Source organism: Pieris brassicae, chromosome 9, assembly GCF_905147105.1.
Source record: "Pieris brassicae chromosome 9, ilPieBrab1.1, whole genome shotgun sequence".
NCBI lineage: Eukaryota > Metazoa > Arthropoda > Insecta > Lepidoptera > Pieridae > Pieris > Pieris brassicae.
Window position 1 is genome coordinate 6,005,819 of NC_059673.1, and position 21,519 is coordinate 6,027,337.

Sequence of the window (21,519 nt, forward strand, 5' to 3'; positions counted from 1 at the left end):
TATTTTCTACCACCAAATGGAATACAATTTTCATATAAATGTATTTAACTCACATTATGCTTTTCCGTCATTTTAAGTTTGGCCATACTCATGTTACACCTCATACCAAACATGATGCTGAACCCGAAACATGCCAGCAAAGCCACAGTATATCGAGCGGTTAGGCAGGGGCATTCCGCGCGAACATATTTGTCTAAAAGAAATGAATGGTATTTTAAACATTAGCCAGCTACAGAGCTTTGAGCTTAACAAAGATATATTATGTAAAAAAAGTAGTATGTATGTGTCTAACAAATAGTACCTAGTACTATTTGTCGTCAAAGTTCACTGTATCTATAAATTTTAAAGCGACGATAATGTTCGTCTTAAGATTAAATGCCTGATTAATTACCTCCCTCCTACGCGATAAACATAGAGAAACATAGGTAATAAAAATATATTTCAGACAGAGTTACAATTTGCTCAGATAATTTATCTAAATAGATAAGAATATATAAATATATACAAAAACTGATCTTACTAGGTAAATTAATAAAAATAGGTTAGTAAATATAGAAAGTGGTTGCCTGGAAGAGATCGCTTGAAAGCGATAAAGCCACCAGAGTCCCATTTTATTTAATTATGTCAATTGTATTATATTTCTGTATGTGAATTGTTAATAAGTAAATAAATATTTAAATTATATATTACCTATATGTCGTGGAGGTGGTCTTTCGGGTGACGGTGGTGTTTCCAGATCTTCGCCATCATACATCTGATCATAGCCCTTCTGCTCCACATGGAAGTTTTCATATTGCTGGTTTCTACGAATAAAAAAGGTTGAATAATTACAATAAATTATTAGTTTGATACGAGATTTGCGTATATCAAGAACAAGTTGCAGTCCTGTACCTATTGGATCTTTAATTAATTGGTATTATCATTAAATTACGACAATTCCTCTTTTGTTTCAAATTTATTTTCATCAAAATATACTATTCATGGGCCATAGCCCTAATATAGGATGTTATGTCGTGTCATGTTAGTGGACAATAATGTTAGCCGTCTGATATTTACTTAATTTTTTCATTATCTTTCCAACCAATTTTTCCTGCAAAAGCGAGTGCGACTTTACATGAATTACAATTTAGCCTATACAATCATTATCACTAATAAGTAATATTATGTTGACTTAATTTTCTACAATACTAGTGAATTCCCTAACCGAGTCTTAGTTTTTCAACCTGTCAAAAATATTGAATATAACAAAAACTATAAATATTCTTTTAAAATCATATGCAATATGTTTTAATAATTAATTTAAAACTTTGATGCATTAACTAAAGAACAACTAGACTTGAATTATTAGGACTACATTCTATTATACATTATTATATACAGCGTCCTACCTCAGTTGCGCATTGCTGGACTGGAATTTTTAAAACATTTTCAAGATCAGGGATATTAATAGTATTCGGTACAGCGGTATTCTAATCATATCATTATTAATCGGTCTTGTAGGTTTTAAGTTTATTTGTTATAAACATAGGTACAAAGCTCTTACACGTAGAAAACTTAAAACGATGACGTACACAGTGTTTAAATATCAAACAAAGAATGTTTGGTTACTACTGCATTTAGTTTGTAAGATAAGGAATAAACTGCAAGAAATTTATTAGTTATGGATGAACGAATTGGTAGTCTCATAACGTTTACATAGATTAAATTACGCCGGTCAGTAGTATGTTCGATACAAACTTTACAATATCATACTCGTTATAAAGCCTATTTTCAAGATAATTAACGTGTTCGCACCGAAAGAAAATGGAATTAAAAAGCCTCGACGGTACAAATAGGACGTACACACCTGCGCCTGATACCCACTCTAGTTTGAATTATGAAGATAATTGTATGGATATTCTCCCTGCAATATTCTTAATTGCCCTTTCGGAAACGATGCAGTGAACATTTTTATTATAAAACGATGTATAGACAATAAGTATCTACAATATACTACATTTTATATTTTCTAGTTATGTTAAAGTATGATGATAGAATTAGTATTTTTTTGCAGATGCACATCGGAAATCTAGAATCTACATTGCTTACGTATTTGAATTTGGAATTTCTAATAGCAACTTGAATGGTTACAAAAATTATCAACTACTTGATTTATCACAATATTAATGCATCTTTCATAGATTTGAAGAGGTTTTTTATTTTTTCGACATTTTACGTACAAACTTCGTGGTTGAAAGCCGGAAATTAAAAAAAAAAAACATAGATACAAGGCCGATAAATCGAAACAATTAAACATCGTGAACACTTGCTGTAAAGTTCGGAATGTGCAAACCGGTGTAACACTTTTGACTCATTATAAATTATAACATTCAACGCATTGTATAGTAAATTATTATTTTAAATTTGTGATACTCGTATAGAAGGCAATATTCCTTGCTAATAAAATAGATTAAAAAGTTCCATATTGCGAAATGAATGCAACATGAGTTAATATCGCTAAGCTGAATATGACAGAGAGCCATTACGCTCCATAATTCAATTAGGAGGCGCTCATGCACATACATTGTTTGTGAGCTTCTGAAACGGTTTGTTACTTGTTATCCTTTGATATCAATGTTTTACATTGGTGTTAACCTAATGACATGCTTTCTGTGTATGCCCACGACAATGTAAGTGCGTGCTCCTATTTCACCATGCCTCCTGCTGATAGAGGATTTTTGACAATCTGAGACAAATCTTTGTTTTTAATTTATTTTATTATTATTTATTGTTGCAGCTCCTTACAAACGTTGTGTAAAACAAACAAAAAAAAGATTAAAAAGAGTGACTGAGAGTTTATTGCCAGTTCGTATCTTCCGTTCTAAGCACTTGATTTGAAAAAGTCGGAGATCCAAAAGGTCTATAATAATTAGTTTTTGTTGGATTTGTAAATAGGAAAGATTAGATTATAAATTGATTAATCACGCACTATAAGCGATGGCCAAAACCATTGACAATTTGCACAGTAAGTAAGAATTTTCTTTCACCTTTATACATTATTTCTAGGTGACGCTATGTACACTATTTTTATCAATAAAATAACAATTAAGATTATTAATATAGATTAACATTTATTTATATGTCTTTCTATTATTTGTTTCTTAATATATTATATTTATAAAGCGTAATAGATGCTATGCATCTAACTAATAACAAAAATGTTTACGTGTTTCCCAATTCCAATTCCAAAAGCCTTGTGGTATTTTATAATCTGTTTTTCAATAAACTTTCTTTAATGACTTTATGTGTATGAAGCTTTTCAAAGAAAACATTACAAGTGTTATTATGATTCTATAATCCTAAGCCAGAAATTCATAAAACTGCAACTTATAATCTATTCATACTTAACATTCATAAAATCAAGATAAGCGATGCGTAAATTCATTTTTCCGCTGACAAAAGTAATAAATGTGGGTATCTGTTCCCATCCCCTCGTGGGGTGGTAATGAATCGTCGTATAAAAGGCATAACCAAGTGGAAACGCGTTGGGCAGCCCTAGCCAAGCTGTTGACGTGTGACGCAGGGGTACATCAGGGCTACTCCGTACATCGAAACTGATTTTTAACCTTCGGAATACTACAATAGGCTCTAACAAAGTAAGAAATGTAAGCTAACCTTCGAAAAAATAATTTAAAAAAAATACCACTTATTTTATCAAACAAAGGAATATAAAATCTGGAAAGAAGAAGGAAAGTCAAGTTAACTTTTATGTTATGTTTTAGTAAAAAGTAACGTTTAGAGGTAATGTGTGTAATGGCTATTTAATTATTATTTTCTTTTAAAAAAATACAAGTACGAAAGTACTCGATTATATACATGAGTTTAAGGTGAATAATCCGCGGTATTGCGATATTCCTAAGTAGAAATCAAAAGCGATAATATGTAAAGTATACCAAGCCTTTTCGTTATGTAACATTATTATATACCCTATTTATAATGTTTTAATGTATTACGATTCTTAGTTTTCTAGTCTAGAGTTCTAGTACGTTTTCTAGTTGATTGCTTCGTAAGCTTGCTTAGCAGCTTTACAACATCAACAACCCTGAATCGTGCGTTCGAATCGCGGCGGTGAGACAATGTATTCTGTTCAATTATCACGTATTCGTAAGGTGCATACTGAATTTTCTTAGACCAAAAATCGATGTTTAGGTTATATCACTATTAGACATTTATGATTTTATACGTTTTAATAAATACACAGTAATAAGTAGGGTAACGATAGAGATAATCTTTCTTTTAAAAGCTCCCCCAGTTCGATCGCGCCGGGCATTGTGTCGCTAATGCACCCTATACACTACACCTATAATTTTGTAACATAACATTAAATGGTATAATTACCTTTTAGTCACGGTAAAAGTCAGAAATGAACATAAATAGTAATAAATATAAGTTACTTTAGGATGACTTAGCTGGGCGTTCGATTTTCATAATAATATATTCATAATATTGTGTGTTTTTGCTGCTCTTTTTTGTCACATTTTTATTGTTTTAATACATAACAGTACCTGATAGAAATTTTCTAGATAGTGTATTTGAGAAGTAGTCTTATTGCAACTATACTAATTTTGATTATGTATAGTTTTGTATATAGAATCTTTTTTCGATACGATGCATTCAAAATGAATGATAAGATCAGGTTCTAGGTAATTAAGGGACGAAAAATACACGTGTCATCAGCACGTGACTCTGTCATGAAAGGAAATTAACATAGTCAGCGATATGTATAATAAGTGTCATTCTCTATATTTTAATTTAAAAGTACTGTTTGCTTGCACACATGAACACACAGCACACAGTTACACGCAAGATATTTATTACCTTTTTTACAATAAAAAGTTTTGTTATAGAAGCAAAATATAATAATTTTTTCATACACCAATACTTAAATTTAGATTCTGGTAACATGGAGAAATTTTCTCAAGTAAGTCCTGGCGGCGACGTAGAGATGATAGAACACCCCACGCCTAAGAGATCACAATATGCACTTCACTCCCCACTATGAATACTTATAGGCCAGGGAGGAAGCTTAGAAAGTTAATTACTTCATTAAGATCACAAACGTTCCCGTATAGAATCCGTAATTTGGCTTTTGTTAAAGCAATTGAATTCGTGTATTGTACGTTAACTTAGTGAAAATTAAATTAAAACCACACCAAAATTTGTAAACAATATGTCGTTTTGAAAATAGAACGAATAAAACACAGTAGCAGTAAAGTGGCAGATTCTAAATTTAAATTTCGAATAGCTCGGTCGAATTAATAATTTGATTTTTATTATCAGACTTCGACCCTGGTTCGTTTAAGGGAGAAAGGGGGCTATTACATCCCGTGAAGCCACCCTTTCTAATTGATTTACAATTGTCGGTTAAATTTGTTTGCCGACTACCACGCCATCGAGAATCCTAAATGCATGTGAAGTATTTTACTTGAAAATAATATAGACCGTTCACTATAATTAATGACATAGACTTAACACCTATTTGGCCGCCTTTTTTAAATTTATTTATTTGACGGAATAATACAATTATAATGTATTACATTGAGGAATCCACTGTGGTCCGTAGTAATGTACCAAGTATTAAATATAAGTAAATCAGTGGCTACAATATTTTTTTAGGTTCGGGTCTTAGATTTCTGAATCTGTTTCATGATCATTTGTCAATCTAATATCCAAGATGGTGATCAGCTTCCTGTGCCTAACACTTGCTGTCTACTTTTTGTTTGATTCGGTGTACAGCCGGGGATCGAATCTACTACCTAAGACTCTAATCCAACACTCCTCTGCTCTCTGTTCTCTATCTATACTTAGTATTAAAACATTAAATTTTAATGCCAATACTGCCAAGAAAATGTCTTTTGTATTAATTATAATGCCGACATTTATATTTAAAGCTAAATTGAAAATTGTGTCATAGAAGAAATGCGAAGAAACTTCTCAGTCTGAAGTTTATTCATATCATCTAAGAAGAAATGCATTATCAGGTACTTCATAGAAACTATGTAAGCGCAAGTTCTTTTGAAATACTTCATGGAACTTCGAAGAATGGATAGTTACGAAGTATTGCGAGGAGCGGTCAAAAGTGTTCTATTTAGGAGAATGTTCGAGATTCTTGAGTATCGACGATCAAGTCTTGCAGTGAATAAAACATGTAATAATGTAGAAGGTTCATGCTATCTACGTGGATAATTATACTGAAGTCTTTTTATACTTAAAATTCTCTTTTTAGTTATAAAAAGAGTTTATAACAGCATTTATTTTTAAAAATGAAATTTGAGATAACTTTTTAAATTGCCTTTGTGCCCGCACAAGAGTGATGGCAGGTTGTAATGGACAACAATTATTACAGAATAGCAACCACTCGATGGAAAAAAAGGAATAGATGGCAGATGATATAATGAGAATAGGAGGCACAACTTGGACAAGAAGAGCTAACAGCAGAAAATAATGGAAGCAGCTGGAAGAGAAGTCACTGGACACGCTGATTACCAAACACGGGTCATATGATGTATTAATTTAAGTTAGTTTAATTAAAATAAGTGTTAATACGTGTCAGCAATAAAGGCTTAATAATAGTAATAAAAATCGTAAATATTTAAATTTGTTGGTTTTGTCTAGAGATTCTTATTTATGGATTTCGGTTACTTTAAGCAGAGACAAAGTAAAATTGTCTTTGGTTTATAGTAATGTGTTTCGCGTGGGTTAAGGAATTTAAATAAAATTATGATAATATATGCGTCATAATTTGTTAAAGAGTATTTTGTTTAGTAATTCGACATTAGCGGAATTACGTTTACCGTACAACGTGTTGCAGTCTGAAACATACATTCTTTAAAAATGTACAATATTATTTTCATTTACTAGCGGATCCGTAAGACGTTGTCCCGTACACATACAGCATAATAATAAATCAATCAAAATTCATAATTCTTAACCATTTCCGAATACACTTGAACATACACAAGAACATTAATTCAAATCTTTCCAGCCGTTTGGGAAGAGTTTAATTACAAACACATGCACGACATATAAAGATATAATTATTATAATCATTTGATAATACTACTACTGCTTTTAGCAGTAAGACCGCCCCTATACATTCTTTGCCCTGTTATTTTCTGATGCTCTGTGTTCATAGCGATTATCTGTGACGCAATGTATCTAAAATATTGTATATGTAAATAAAGTGATTATGTTTAATAAACAATAAGTATTGTGCGCTATAGACGATTTTCAAAGATCAAATTAGTGCAAAAACATTAGTGTATTGTTCGTATCTATATAGTTTATGTTTTAATCGTTAAAAAAGTAATAAATTGTCCGCTCGCGTTGCGATCTGCCATAATGGAGTTATGACAAAAATGGCGATTGGAGTAAAGAAATATCACTTGCTGAACCCGAGATGCTTGTTAGCGTCTCCGTCTTTATTTATGGCAAGATTTATTTTATGGCCAGGGTGAAATCGAATGAGGCGACAAAAATGTACATTGATTGAGTTGAAACAAAGAAACTGTGTTTTAGACGCGTTTTTGACAATGGCTTCTTTTTTGTATTTGTTAGTTAACATTAGTATTAGTAACGTAACTAAAATATCGCTTATAAAATAAATCAATGGCGCTACAACCTTTTAGGTCTGGGCCTTAGATTTCTGTATCTGTTTCATTATAATTGTGAATTGAACAGGCAAGTAGGTGATAAGCCTTATGCGCCTGACACACACCGTCGACTCTTTAGGTCTAAGACAAGCCAGTTTCCTCACGTTGTTTTCCTTCACCGTTCGAGTTAATGTTAAATGCGCACCTAGAAAGAAAATCCATTGGTGCACAGCCGGGGATCGAACCTTGGACCTCAGGGATGAGAGTCGCACGCTGAAGCCACTAGGCCCACACTGCTCTGAAAAATATCGCTTATAACAACTTAAAAAGTTCTTAAGAATCTATATCTTAATTACATAATGGATTAACCTATGAAAAATTCATTAAAGCTAAGTTATAAAATAATTTAGATTTACTCTGGTAACCTAAGGCGAAACCCATTCCATTAAAAAAATATAACGGAACCTATCTCGTTATTATCTTAGCGAATGTAGTTACAATCTTTTAAAGAACCCTATAGTCTCTTTCAGTCAACTTGGATGAAATGAAAAGACACCTAAAATTATTCAAATTAAGTTTTATGTTTTAAGTAGATCTATACTGTAAAAAATACTGTATTAACACTATCCATACATACTGTAAAAAAGTTGATAAATCCACGCATTGTGTCTTTTTTGTATAAATGTCTTTACTGAAAAGTAATAAGCACATAGTGTGTTCTTAATTTATTAAGTACGCGTTTCGATAGTAAAGAATAATATATGTAAATAGGATGAAAGGTCAATGGCATGGATATTTGTTTATACCGCCTCGTTGCCTCATTAGACAGAAGTTCCACGTTCTTGATATATCTTTGACTTCCGCGATTTCGTCTTCATAATTGAAGTTGAATAATTCTATGTTATTGTAAATAATGTGAGTCAAATTCATCGTTTCGCATTTATACTTGTTTTGAAAATAAAATCTACTATAGATTTTAAACTAATTCAAATTTCCCAAGCAAAACAGAAAGAAATAAAATTATATATAATTTAATATTATGCACCGATTTTCCATACCATATGTATGTACTACACGAATCCTATATATTTGTGCTTTAGTATAGTTTCAAACGTAGTATAGTATAGTTTTTTTAAATATCATCATTCACTTAAGATACATATTTAATTGTAAGTACAGTGGCTTTGCGCATGACGTACAAAAAAGATGGCCCCAATCTTTAAACAAATACATTACAAACAACAACATACAATAGTTTAGATCCGTCTTCGTATCCTAAGACTTGGACACAAGTATGTGTCTTGGAAATAAATATATTAAATTACATACATTAATTTAGACAAGTTTTAAGTTTAGAATACCATACAAGGAATTCTAACACATTTTATAAGCAGAATATTGATAGCAAACATTTCAATTGTTGAAAACTACGGCCGAACGTGCCTGATTTTAATTTTATTTGAACACAAATCCAGAATTTTCCGAATAAAATATAAAAATGGATGGCAAACAACAGCGTGTATTTGCGATGATATTTGGTTCGTAGATTCTTATTCTCTTTGTCGGGGCCTAATCTACTGGGAGGAGCGCTGCGCACGTACTCAGTTCGACCTTTATTGTTTCTTCCATTTCCGGGATCATATCCCCGGTGTTTATTGTTTTATTTGATTGTTAGTGGTTATAAGCCACTGGTCATAGAGATAAAAGTATTTATCTACTGAGTGGTTACTTTCATTAAGATACACCCTCTCTTAATTACGCTAATATATAATTAGACTTTATTATTTCTACATATCGAGTGTACGAAATATACTGTATCGGATTATAATGTAATTAGTCATTTTGAAAATTATTATTTAGAATTTAACGAACTCCATGCTACATTAAATATAAATAAAATACACAAAAGTAAGATACAAAGGCGATACGAAGTATGAATCTCATATAAAAACTTCTTGCATTCGACATGGATTTTTAGCGCTATATAAAAAATGACAATACAACTATTTAGATCTGGGCTATAGATGTACATTTTGTTACATAAATCTCGGGAATCTTGATCATTTGTCTTTTCTTATATGCAAGTAGGTGAACTGTGCCTGACACACACCATCGACATCGATTTTTGTACCTTCACCGTACGAGCAAGTGTTATACTCATATAGACAGAAAGTCCACAGCCGGGGATTGAACCAACCTTATGGATGAGAGTCGCACGCTGAAAGCACTTGGCCAATACTTAGTTAGCGCTAAATATCGATTATAGATTAGATTAGAACAAGACTTGCCCTTACCCAAAACATCATCAGTGAGAAACATCAATAGACTAGAGTGGTCTAGGCTACTTTTTTCATATACTGGGAAACTAACATATAATTAGTTACGATATAAATCGTAAAATGTGATCAAGACAGGAGCAAATAAATCGAAGACAGGATACAGAATGAAAATCCTTACAAATCTCCGTTTAATCCAGGGAGGGTCTGAAATCCAGGTTAGTTGTAAATATCAATTACGCAAATGCTTTGGCTTAGGGTAAACACTTTACACGATGAACGTAAAGCTTTTAACTCAAGGGGTGAAAGCTGTAGATGTGAATTAAAGAAACAATAGCTTGTGTTCCAAATTTAAAAATAAATTACATTTACAATTTATTAAAGTGGTCTGTAGCGGTCACAGATTACTATAAGTTATTTCTTGAAAAGAAAATCAGTTTACATCTGATTAGGTAAGGCAGTCTTTAAAGCTCACGCGTCACGGTTTCATTAGTACGATCAAGTTTAATTAGACTTTTCTATAGAAAATAAATTTAATATGCGTTTCATCATTTAATTGCTTGCATGTCTATTTTAACTGTTGTTACGTCTATGGAATGCGCATGAGTATTGAGTGCGTTGTTATTTTTCAGTATCATCACGAGTGAGTCGAGTATCAGTAAGAAATAATCTTTTGACACCTTCGTTTATGGTAAGTGTAACAAATTATTTTGAATTTCGAATCCCATTTAAAAAATAGGTGAGCGAAGTCATTACTTTTGTCTATGCATAGTCTCCACAGAACAGACATACAAAGTAGGTCCTAGTATTTACATTCTCGTAAACTATTTTAATAAAAAGCATGAGTTAAAATACAAATTAAAAGCCATAACCTAAAAATCCAATAAATAATTTTCGAATGACTGTACAATACAATTTGTGTAAGTACGTACAAAATCCGGGCAATTGGATAAGTCCCCTGGGCATTTTTTTCAGAAGTCTTACCTACAAATTGAGTATCGGTCGGGTCGTTGAAATAATTTTAATATTCGCGTCAGAAGCTTGAGACTATATTGATTTCTTATTGCTTTATAAAATGTAGGTTAACTTTAACACTAAAAATTTAAATTTCGAACATTGCGTATATTAGAAATACTCAATTATCAATAGAAATATTCATCATATCAGTTGTCAAATAATTTAAACATAAGTAATAGAGACATAGATTTGTGCCTGTAGACGACTAAGGTTACGTAGCGTCACATAACTTTTTTTTATATAAATAAATCAATATAAATAAGTCTTCAGTTTAGACAGTACAAATCAAAAACAGATTTTATATATAGGAAAATAAACATTTTATAAATTAATAATTGTACTTGTATTTATTAAATAAATGCTATATCGATAACGTTACTTACATTAACCGTCTCAAAAACATGTTCCCTGTGGATTTGTATAGAATCAACAGGTTATACTGTAATTCACACCCTTCGTTCTCCCTTTCAATTTACCACCTTATACTCACAGCGTACGGTCCTGATTTCAATTACGACCCCTAGGGACAGGAAACTACCTACTACCTGTAGATTTTCCTATTTCCCCACTAAAACGTCTTATATAACTTTTATTGCGTTTCGCGTATAGATTTTAACATTTTCGCGGCGATAATACGGTTGAATGAGTTAGAATCGCTCGTATTTTGCGGCGTCAAGAAAGACACTGACGTCACGGAAGCTGGCATCAAACTAGCCAGAAATGCGTGCTCCCTCTGTCCTTACTCCCTAACGGGAGAGCTATTCTGTATTAAGGATAATTTTATTAGAGATTTGACGCATATATATGCTTGAAATTGAAATAATAGAAACATTCAGCTCGTTTCAGTTGGAATCCAAGTATCTTTACTACGTCAGTATAAAAACAAAATGAACCTCAATGATTCAAATAATGTATAGACAAATTGAAACTTACTTTTAAAAATTTATATTTAAAATAAAATCAGTGGTGCAACCTTTTTAGATCTAAAGCTTAGTTTTCTGTATCTGTTTCGTGATCATTTGTCAATCAAAAAAACCAGTAGCTGATCAGCCCCCTGTGACAAACGCCAACTTTTTGAGTCTAAGACTAGCCGGTTTTCTGGCAATGCTTTCCTTCACTGATTGAGCGAATGTTAAATGCGCACAGAGAAACACAGTGCATTCAATCGATCGATGCATCGAACCTACAACCTGAGGAATGAAAGTCGCACGTCGGCCTAGCACACTGTTAAAACATTAATAATTAAGATTACGATTTAATACTTCATATACGTACGTTCTATTTACAGAAGACCTCGTTTTTGGTTTTTATTTTTAAATTATATTATATGTACAGATTTCATTAATAGTTTTGATCTCTATTTCAAATATATAACGAATATGAGCAGACATAATATTTTAATTACAAACCAATGGTGCGTGGTTAATTGGTAATAGTAATGAACTATACGGGAATACATCCTGAATCTATTTTAGGACATTTTTGTAGAATGACGTTAACGGTCGCGATGCTCCAGATTCGCAGACAATGCTCCAATTTATACTCAACTCACTTACTGGAGTCGGCGAGACGAGGCGAGGGTGGTGTCTCGCAGTCAAATAAAAAGGCATAACACACTAATATAGAAGCCTGTGTTAGACTAAGGTCACACATGCTACAGTTTTTAATAAAAAAAAATAACTTATTTGCATTTAAGGATTAAAAACACAGACCAGTAACTGTCTAGTAAGCGTTCAATCACAATTATTTAGTTATTTGTAAAGGTAATAAACAGCCCGTATGTATGTAAAGAAAAACAAAAGTAATTTAATAAATTAAGTTCATTCCTAATAAATATTATTATCGACTAAAAAAAATTTAAATTTAGAATCATGGAAATAATTAAAAGTTTTTAATAATAATACATAGCTTTACTCCGTTCAAAAAGTGTTTTCTTAATGTCTAAAAGCTATTTTAACAAAAGACAATACTATGAGCAACAGTACGGACTGGAAAATAAAAACAAAATTAAATATTATTATTATTTTTATGGCTTAGGTTCGTAATTGATATGACGTTTAGTAACCGTGTAACTTCTGGATACACTTTTGACAAATTTGGCACACATGCAGTGTGGCTATATATCTACTTGTCACGCGAAGGTGGTATGTCTTAAACAAAGAATGTACAGCTTCATAAAGGTGGACATTACCTACTTGCTATAAATGTATCTGCCCCAAACAAGACTACTATACACCTTAAAACACAAATTATTACAACACTATTACAGTTTCAATAATAATGTTATTGGCGAATCATTAATATCCTAACATTTATAAAACTAGACGCAATAAATGTTAGAAAAAGCGTAGCACAAAGCCAATTACATTAAAACATTCGGCGGGACAAAGGGCGAGAGAACAATGGTCCAAGGAACTCGCGATATGTCTTTCAATGCTTTTAACTTTCGTGATGGCGGAGGGAAAATGGTGACGTCTCGCGACAAATGCGCGTGATATAGTGTTGTTCGGTTGTTATACGCGTAAGCGTTACTTTTATACGCAAACAAGCGTTTTAACTAAAAATAAAATTGGCCCAAGAAATACAGTTCATTTAAAATAATTAAATAAATAGGACAACCACTGTGAGGAAAATAAATAAGGTGAGCGTCAAAGTGCAAAATTTGCATAAGATATACAATTACTTTGATATTAAGAATGGAACAAAACAAACAACTAAAACATATGTAGGCAATCAAAAGTACAATAAAAAAGACACATGAATCACGATAATTGCGGTTGGTTTGCATATATGTTATTTTATTATATTTATAATATATATATCTCTTTGGGGCATGTGTTTGTAATTAAACTCATCCTAAACCTCGGATTTGAATCATTTTTATTGTATTGTATAAATAGACTGGTATGTGTTTACAGGACAACGTCCAGGAATCTAATGGCGTTGTAATTCCTTATTGGTGTCAAATTTCAGAGAATATTTGTATTTATAGGCAAGTAGATGTTAGCTTTATGCAGTTGACAGACATCTAATTCATTTCGCTTTCCATTTCGGTTACTAAATTAACCTTAACCATTTAATTTTTTTCGGATTGATTTAAGTCCGTAAGTGAGATTTAAATTTAAGAACGAAATTGCTCAATTAACCGTAAACACTTAATAAAAGACTCTGGGACATATATAGATAAATTAATATATGATATAATTCATTCGCAAAGTGAAACTGTATGTCAAGTTTTTATCGATTTATTGGTTTTATCGTATACATGAGGTCATCACTAATAAAGAAGTGAGTCGTAACCAATGGGGTATCACGGGTTGGTTGCACCGCAAACTCATTTTATAAATCGTCCGTTCGCCCGGAACTACGCTAAGTCACCCCATTTCGATAATGTACCCCGTTTTAGTTCATTTAAAAAAATACTGTATTGTATTTTTTTAAGTTATCAACTTTTTTTCTTTTTTTTTATATTATGGGAATAGTTTGTTATCAACATTTAGAGCACTATAACTAGTAAGGCTAGCAGACACAATTTTTCGTTTGTTTTGTTTCTAGGTTCCTCTGTGACTAAAATAAATACTTTTCTTGCCAATATCAATGCAATTTAGGTTGAAGCAAATCACACACGATCCAATAATTTCAGGTATCTTGATAAATGTCTTGTTGTAAGTAATGTTATGTTGTAAAATTACAAAAAAATCAAGTTGAATATTTATATATTTAAAGAATGTTATTATTTTTTATTTTTTGTAGTGAAACTTTTTTATCGGCGTTGGAAATAAATTACCGTTACATTTTTCGGTTACGCGTCACATTTTTCCGTTACGCGTCATCTTTTTCTTGTTTCTACCACGGTTGATTCGAAGCCATTAATAATAAAAATAAATAAAAACGATAACAATGATAATAATAATTCTATTACGATTAATGAAATTTTGTAATAATCTTAGTAACAAGGGAAAATAAAATAATTGTATTATTTATATTCATGTCTATGAGAATAAAAGCCTTTTAAGAAAACACTTTTTAAAAGGATTGAACTATTATTATAAACTTATAATTATTTACATAGTTTTAAATTTAAAGTGTAAAATAATGCGTAAATGCCATGTTAACAAAAGACAATACTAAAAGCCTTTTGTTAAACTTTTAACTTTATTACATGCACACATTTTTTTAAAGTAAAGAAATAGCTGAGACAAGTGGTTGTCCACTCATATTAAGACAATAAAAACGAATGTAATACATTTTGAACTGAACATATAAAATATAATAAAAGTAGGTTAACGTTCTGTCCTCTTCGTATCGTGATCTTAAGTAAATCAAATCACCCCATGAATGGCGAATGAACCCGGGCTTTTCATCGAGTTTTCTACTGATGGCTATCACAATGGACGGGGATCAAGTAAAGTTATCTCTAAGGAGGTAAAAATGTTTCTTAATGCTTATTTAAGTTGCTTCCATTTGATGATATCGGGGAAGGGCTGTTGAAAAACTGTCTGCGAGGATAATCCACTTCACAGTTGTGATCCACTTTATAGCGAATATAAACTTATCAGACACTCGACGTCGCATTTCAATACAACGATTTATGATTGAGACAAATTACTATAAAAATGCAGTTACTTAGTACTTCATGCATCTAAAAAAACCAAACGAAAGGAAAGTTCAAACCCTTTCAGATATTAATCAGACTTTCTTTAGGTTTCAAAACAAGGATTCATTGATATTATATATATTTTAGTTTCAAATTATAACGAAATATTAGATTATAGTGACCAATCCAAAGTGTTGTAATTGTAATTTATCTTATATTATGTAAGTTTAAAATTTTAGGTCTAGATTTAGATATTTTTTAAACTTGGGGCTAATAATACCATCATTTAGAAGTTGGGTAAAACCACTTCTTTTACAAATTATTCCTGTTAAAGCTAACACAAATTGTCTTTGTTTTTTTAAATAGAACGTAATTAATCCAAATGAATATTCAGAAGCATAAAAACTCAACCTCATCGCAGTAAAGCTGTTATTTTGATTTGCATTTTTATGGTTCCTAAACACTCAATAAAACCGACCGCAGATATAAAACCTTTAAGTACATACAAATCTGTGGAGAAACCCTTTTCAGCTAGAAATGTTTCACCGTTGGCGTGCTCTTTGAAAAACAACAATAACCCTCAACATACGTATGTATGAGAATACGCAATATACTCTAAAAGTACGCCCATAGACCTCACTGTCGTATAGAGACCCTATTTTTGTATTATCCATCGGAAATTTTATTTTATATTCCAACTGAAATTCCTTTTGTAATGCTTCCATACGCATTTGAAAGTAACGTTTATTTTTAATAACATTAAATATAATAAAAATATTTTTTTTTTTGATGACATCAAAAAAATTAATTTTTATTATATGGACAACGAACTTGTAAAAAAGTAATATTTTGTGGTCGTCAGATGTTTACAGATTATGTATATGCAATCAGTTGTATGTTACACTGAACGAAACCAATTATAAATGTTTTCAATACACCCGGACCTTACTCAAAGTCCTTAATTCAAATCCATACAAAACAATCATTATTTCAGATTAGTAGGCTGTTGTCTGGATAATTTACCAAATGCAATATCATATCTGCTATATATTCTATCAAAGTGTTCTTGAAGTCCCATCATCAGTAAGCAATCAATACACTCTACGATGCCACGCCAGCGCTACGAAAGCTGCTACGGGCACTTCTACGAGAGTTTAGATCTACGCAAGGCCCCTCTCAGTTTAAGAGCCACGCAATTTTCATGTTTCGTGAGTACAAATGGGAATCCATTTAAATACTAAGTCAACGTTTCAATACAAATGATTTTATATGCAGATATATGTATTATTTAACAAGTATATATTGAGGAAAAATATTCAAGTTTTAAGCATATATTTTTAAAGATTTTAATGATGTGGGATAAATAAATAGGGTAGATTTATCTAACATTAATTTCATAACCACTTGTTAAAAAACAAATAAGGAACAAAAAAACTAAATTATAACAAGTGGTTGACTAAATATATAAGTAATACATGGATAAGTAATACAATACATGGATGATAAAAAATGGCGCTACAGCCTTTTAGGTCTAGGCTATGCATTTCTGTATTGGTTTCTTAATCATTTATATATTTTTGGCAAGATCTGTCATACTTCTGTGCCCAATAGTCTATAACATACCGGTGTCATCACGATGTTTTCGACACACAATACAGCCAGCATTAAACACGGCCACAACCAAACATTTTCAATAATTATAGATTAGGAATATAGTAATACTCTAATAATTCGTGTTATTAATTCTCATGTTAGTAAATTAGTTTAAAATACCATTAAAAATACTCAAGCCATAAAAATCCATTGCAATTTCACTCGTAAGAGCAATTTTAAATCAAAGGCATTTCTGTTCAGTGTCGCAAAGGACTCGCATTACGTAGGTTTCTTTGAGTGCCTCAGTTGGAGGGCTTGCGCGAAATAGACTCACAATATCCCTATTTGCTGCTGATCGATTCAGTTATATATAGGTTATTTGAGGGGACTGTGTAATAAAGATTGGTCACAATTGACTGTAAATTTATTTTAATAATGATTGCTCTAATTAAATAAAAGATATTAGGATCTTTTTCCTTGAAATTCGTGGTATTGTTTCAGTCACAAAAGTCCTTACGACGAAATACTTTTAATACGTGTACCCTTTTATGTAATGCCTTAAGCCCTCACGCACTAAACAGCGTTGTCAACAAAGGGTTGTGCGTTGATTGCTTAATGGACAGTGAAGTCTGAGATAGCAGTGATAAATCACTTCTGTGATTACCGAGCCATTATCTAAAATCCAATCTCGGGACAGAGGAAACTTCTTGATGACGTAATTGAGCCAGACGCACGCTTAATAGGATGAGTTTTTGGCGAATTTTATTAGTTTTAAAGAGCGGTGTTTTTTTTTTAAACTCATTATCTATACCTATACTATATTCAAATTTTTTCCACATTATTTTAAATATTATGGAATTAAACTTAGTTATAGTAAGTATCGCAATACAGCGAGGAAATGCTGCCAGCGTTAAAAGTAGACTGCCACAGGGACCAAACTTTTAAAGTAATACTTCTTTTCGCGCGTTAGGGAAAAAGTATGAGAGTAAATTTTTACGATGCGCGCTCACACCGTCACAAAAAACCGACACCCTGAAGTAAGCATAGTCAACATTTAAAAAAAAAAATTGTTTTAATTATATACTATATTTTTTGTGACATTTAAATAAACTTTATTTAACTAGATAATGCGTTTTAATAAAATTTTCAATGTATTAATTCATTTTTTCTTTGTTTTTCCCACAAACGTAGTATAAAGCGAAATAAATAACTTCTAACATGTGTACAAACACGTGTTTTTTAAATTTGTTTTAATTTTCTAATAACTTATTTTAATTATTATTGCTACGTAAATTAAGAATATTGTAAAGACTGTATATTTGTTATTTATATTAATTTAAATGATTGTCGACATAATCGTATTGGCATTGGCTGTAAGTATTTATTTCTAATGTATGTATGTATGTATTTCTGTAATAAATAAATAAGAAAATATTAGTAATGTATAATGTATGATTTAACTGCTAGATTTTTTTTAAATCAGTCTAGCAGCCTTTCATACTGCAAGCATACTGATTATTTATAATAAGCATTCATATATTCATTGCAAACAGATTTAAAGCGCTAATTTATTACATAATTATTTAGGTAACTAGACTTAGCAGACTCTCTGACTGCTGTTAAGCGCTTGAAGCGTCCAGTTATATGAATATTATGTAACTTTATTATGAAAAAAACACCTAAAAACATATTACACTTAAATATAATATAAAAACAAAACACTGTAAAATCAAAGCTATGGAGACTACAAAAAAACTAAGTGGTTCCACTGAGTGGTTTTTATAAAAATATAATACGATGAGGGCTACAATTGACATGCATTTACGATATTTCCTCTGACGTTTGGGCGGCAATGTCATTAAGGCACGGAAATTCAATAGAAGAGACTGCTAAACGCCATTTTACATAAATTGTTGTCTTTCTTAACTTAATGTAAGGACAGGCTATAGAGTTGTCTATTAAATAAGCGGTGGTAAATTTATAATTATATTTAAAAATACACGTTGGTATGCTACGACATTTTATCTTCGATTAAAGACATTATTCGCTATCAGTTATAATATCAACGTTTAGTTACAAAAAAATGAACCCTAAAGAGTACAATCACAGTTACTAGATATTGGTCAATGTTCCTAAAATCTATGAATAATATATCCTCATCTTCAATCAAAAAGATAATTATAAACATTCACTGTGTTCCTGGCACGCTATAAACCCAAGATTTCCATATAATTAAAAAATAAATTCAAATTTAGAACACTCGTTAAAAGCTGGCTGCAAATAAAAATACGCTGTACACTCAATACAGAGCAAAGTAGTCATTACTTACAAGTCCTTGAAACGTGACGGAAGCAGTGCGAACGAGAGATCACTGATCAATACATCTTGGCGAGCTCAAATATTTGCACACGGAGAACATTAGTGATCGCGCCGGCTCTATACCTATATGAGTCTTTGTTTCAGCACAGAACCGTGAATAGAGTCGGTTAGAATATTTTTATTTTTAGAAGTAAAATTGATTTTATGTTTTATTTGATTGTTGTCTAATGTAGTTTATTTGACGCTCATGTGATAAAAATGAATATTTTTTTATTTATTGCAAGAATTTGTTACAAAAATAATATAGTACAATCGAAAGTACGTGTAAATATGACTTAATAGGTTTTTTTTTTACATTTTACATTATGAGTTTTACATTATTAGTCAATTATTCAATTATTAGTATGATACATATAACATTATACGTTATCAAAATTAACATTAATTATAATTTTTCACGCAAATAATCATTTACTGAGTAATACATTCATTCCAAAAGGGAAGACCGTTTAATAATTTGGATAAATTATTGTATGCAACAAATATACGAGAGTTTTAAATTTGAGTTAAACAAAAGAAAACGATCATTAAAAAAATCTATCTGGTAATTACAAAATGTACGGGTTGCTATAAAAAAATATTTTCGTGATATTGCACTTAATAACTTCACAATATATCAGAGTTGTTGCATTGTACATTACATTCATATTGTATATTCCATAAATATTTCTATACTCGTTGGTAAAATAGGCGCCAATAAGTCTAGTAAACGTCAGTCGGGCGCCAGACAACTGTATCAAAATGAGAGTTTTATTGCTAGTTACCCTCCGCCTCCTGTGGCCTAATAAAATGCAATCGATTTTATGACAAACTTCCTCAGTAACTTGTATTGTCTCAATGATAAGAAAGAAAAGAGATTTAGTCACTAACAGAGAGTTGAAGCTAATGATTATTACAGTATTTATGAAAAAAATTAAGTGATGATACTGATGTTAAGTGATACCGCCGCCATAGACACTCACATTCCCAGAAGGCTCGCAAGTACGTCGCCGGCCTTTTAAGAATTGGTACGTCGAATTGGTTTGGAAATAATGGTGGTGCCAGGCAAAAACAGGATTAAGAAACGCTCAGTTGTAGAACGACGGATGTCGAGGTGATACGGATGATACGATTCTTCTGTTTAAAATTATATATAGTATATATATATACAGAACAAGCTGTCCCCCGAACTTTGTTTCGCCTTCATATGATTTCTTTACTTTACTATCTTCAACCTTTTTTAGAAGCTACGTGCCAACAAATGGAATATCTTGCAATGCTTTCAGTCGCTTTTCGCTAAAACCTTAGTACTAAGTAAAACTAATACTTTTTTTTAATTTAACTTCCCATAAAAACCGTCCGCATAGTTTTATATTTTTTTTGCACTTAGCAACATATTTTGCGATTCATGTTTATATCGAATATTTATGGAATTATATAGAGAATACGAGATTTAAATAAAAAAAGATGACCTATAGTGTCCGAGAAATTAGTGGCAAAATTGTATACGACATATATGTACAAAAATTCTTACACCGTAATAACAACATATATACATTGATAACCTTTTTTTTTAAGTGGGGCACTGAGCGATTGCCAAAGAATGATGCATCTAAGATATTTTATAAGTATTGTTTTATATTTGAGGTTTTGCGTACAAATTTAATTTATATATAATAAAAAAATATTATATATAATATTATAATTGAGATTGAGATTTAAAGCGTTAAACTCTTCATTAACTTCCGGAACAAAAGCCGAGTAATGTTACAACAGGATTAATTAATTTCTACAGTCACAGTCTTGATTAAAAATTTGTTTGACGGTATTCATTAAGAGACTGTAATTTTAGAGTGTCCTTTGAAGTAGGATTAATTTCGGACTCCTCCCTGCATCGACCACAAATTAAATTCATGCCCTTTCATAGGATTCTCATTATATTACTATTTGCCTTTTCCGCTCGTAATTATGACATATGTGTTCGATATTTGAAATTGTTACGGTTCTTTTGTTTTGTCGTGATTTTCCGATCTTTCTCATGATTGGT

The 21,519-nt window shown here is 31.3% G+C and overlaps 1 protein-coding gene across 1 annotated transcript in view; it reads right to left on the minus strand.

Annotated features, from left to right (window-relative positions):
- LOC123714516 (vesicular glutamate transporter 1) overlaps nt 1–21,519 on the minus strand; it is a 52,274-nt gene that overhangs the window by 13,353 nt on the left and 17,402 nt on the right. Inside the window, exons 4-5 of the mRNA XM_045668789.1 lie at nt 691–803; nt 54–193 (exon numbers count right to left, since the gene is read on the minus strand). Of these exons, the coding sequence (XP_045524745.1) occupies nt 54–193; nt 691–803 (253 nt within the window). The remainder of the gene's footprint in view (nt 1–53; nt 194–690; nt 804–21,519) is intronic.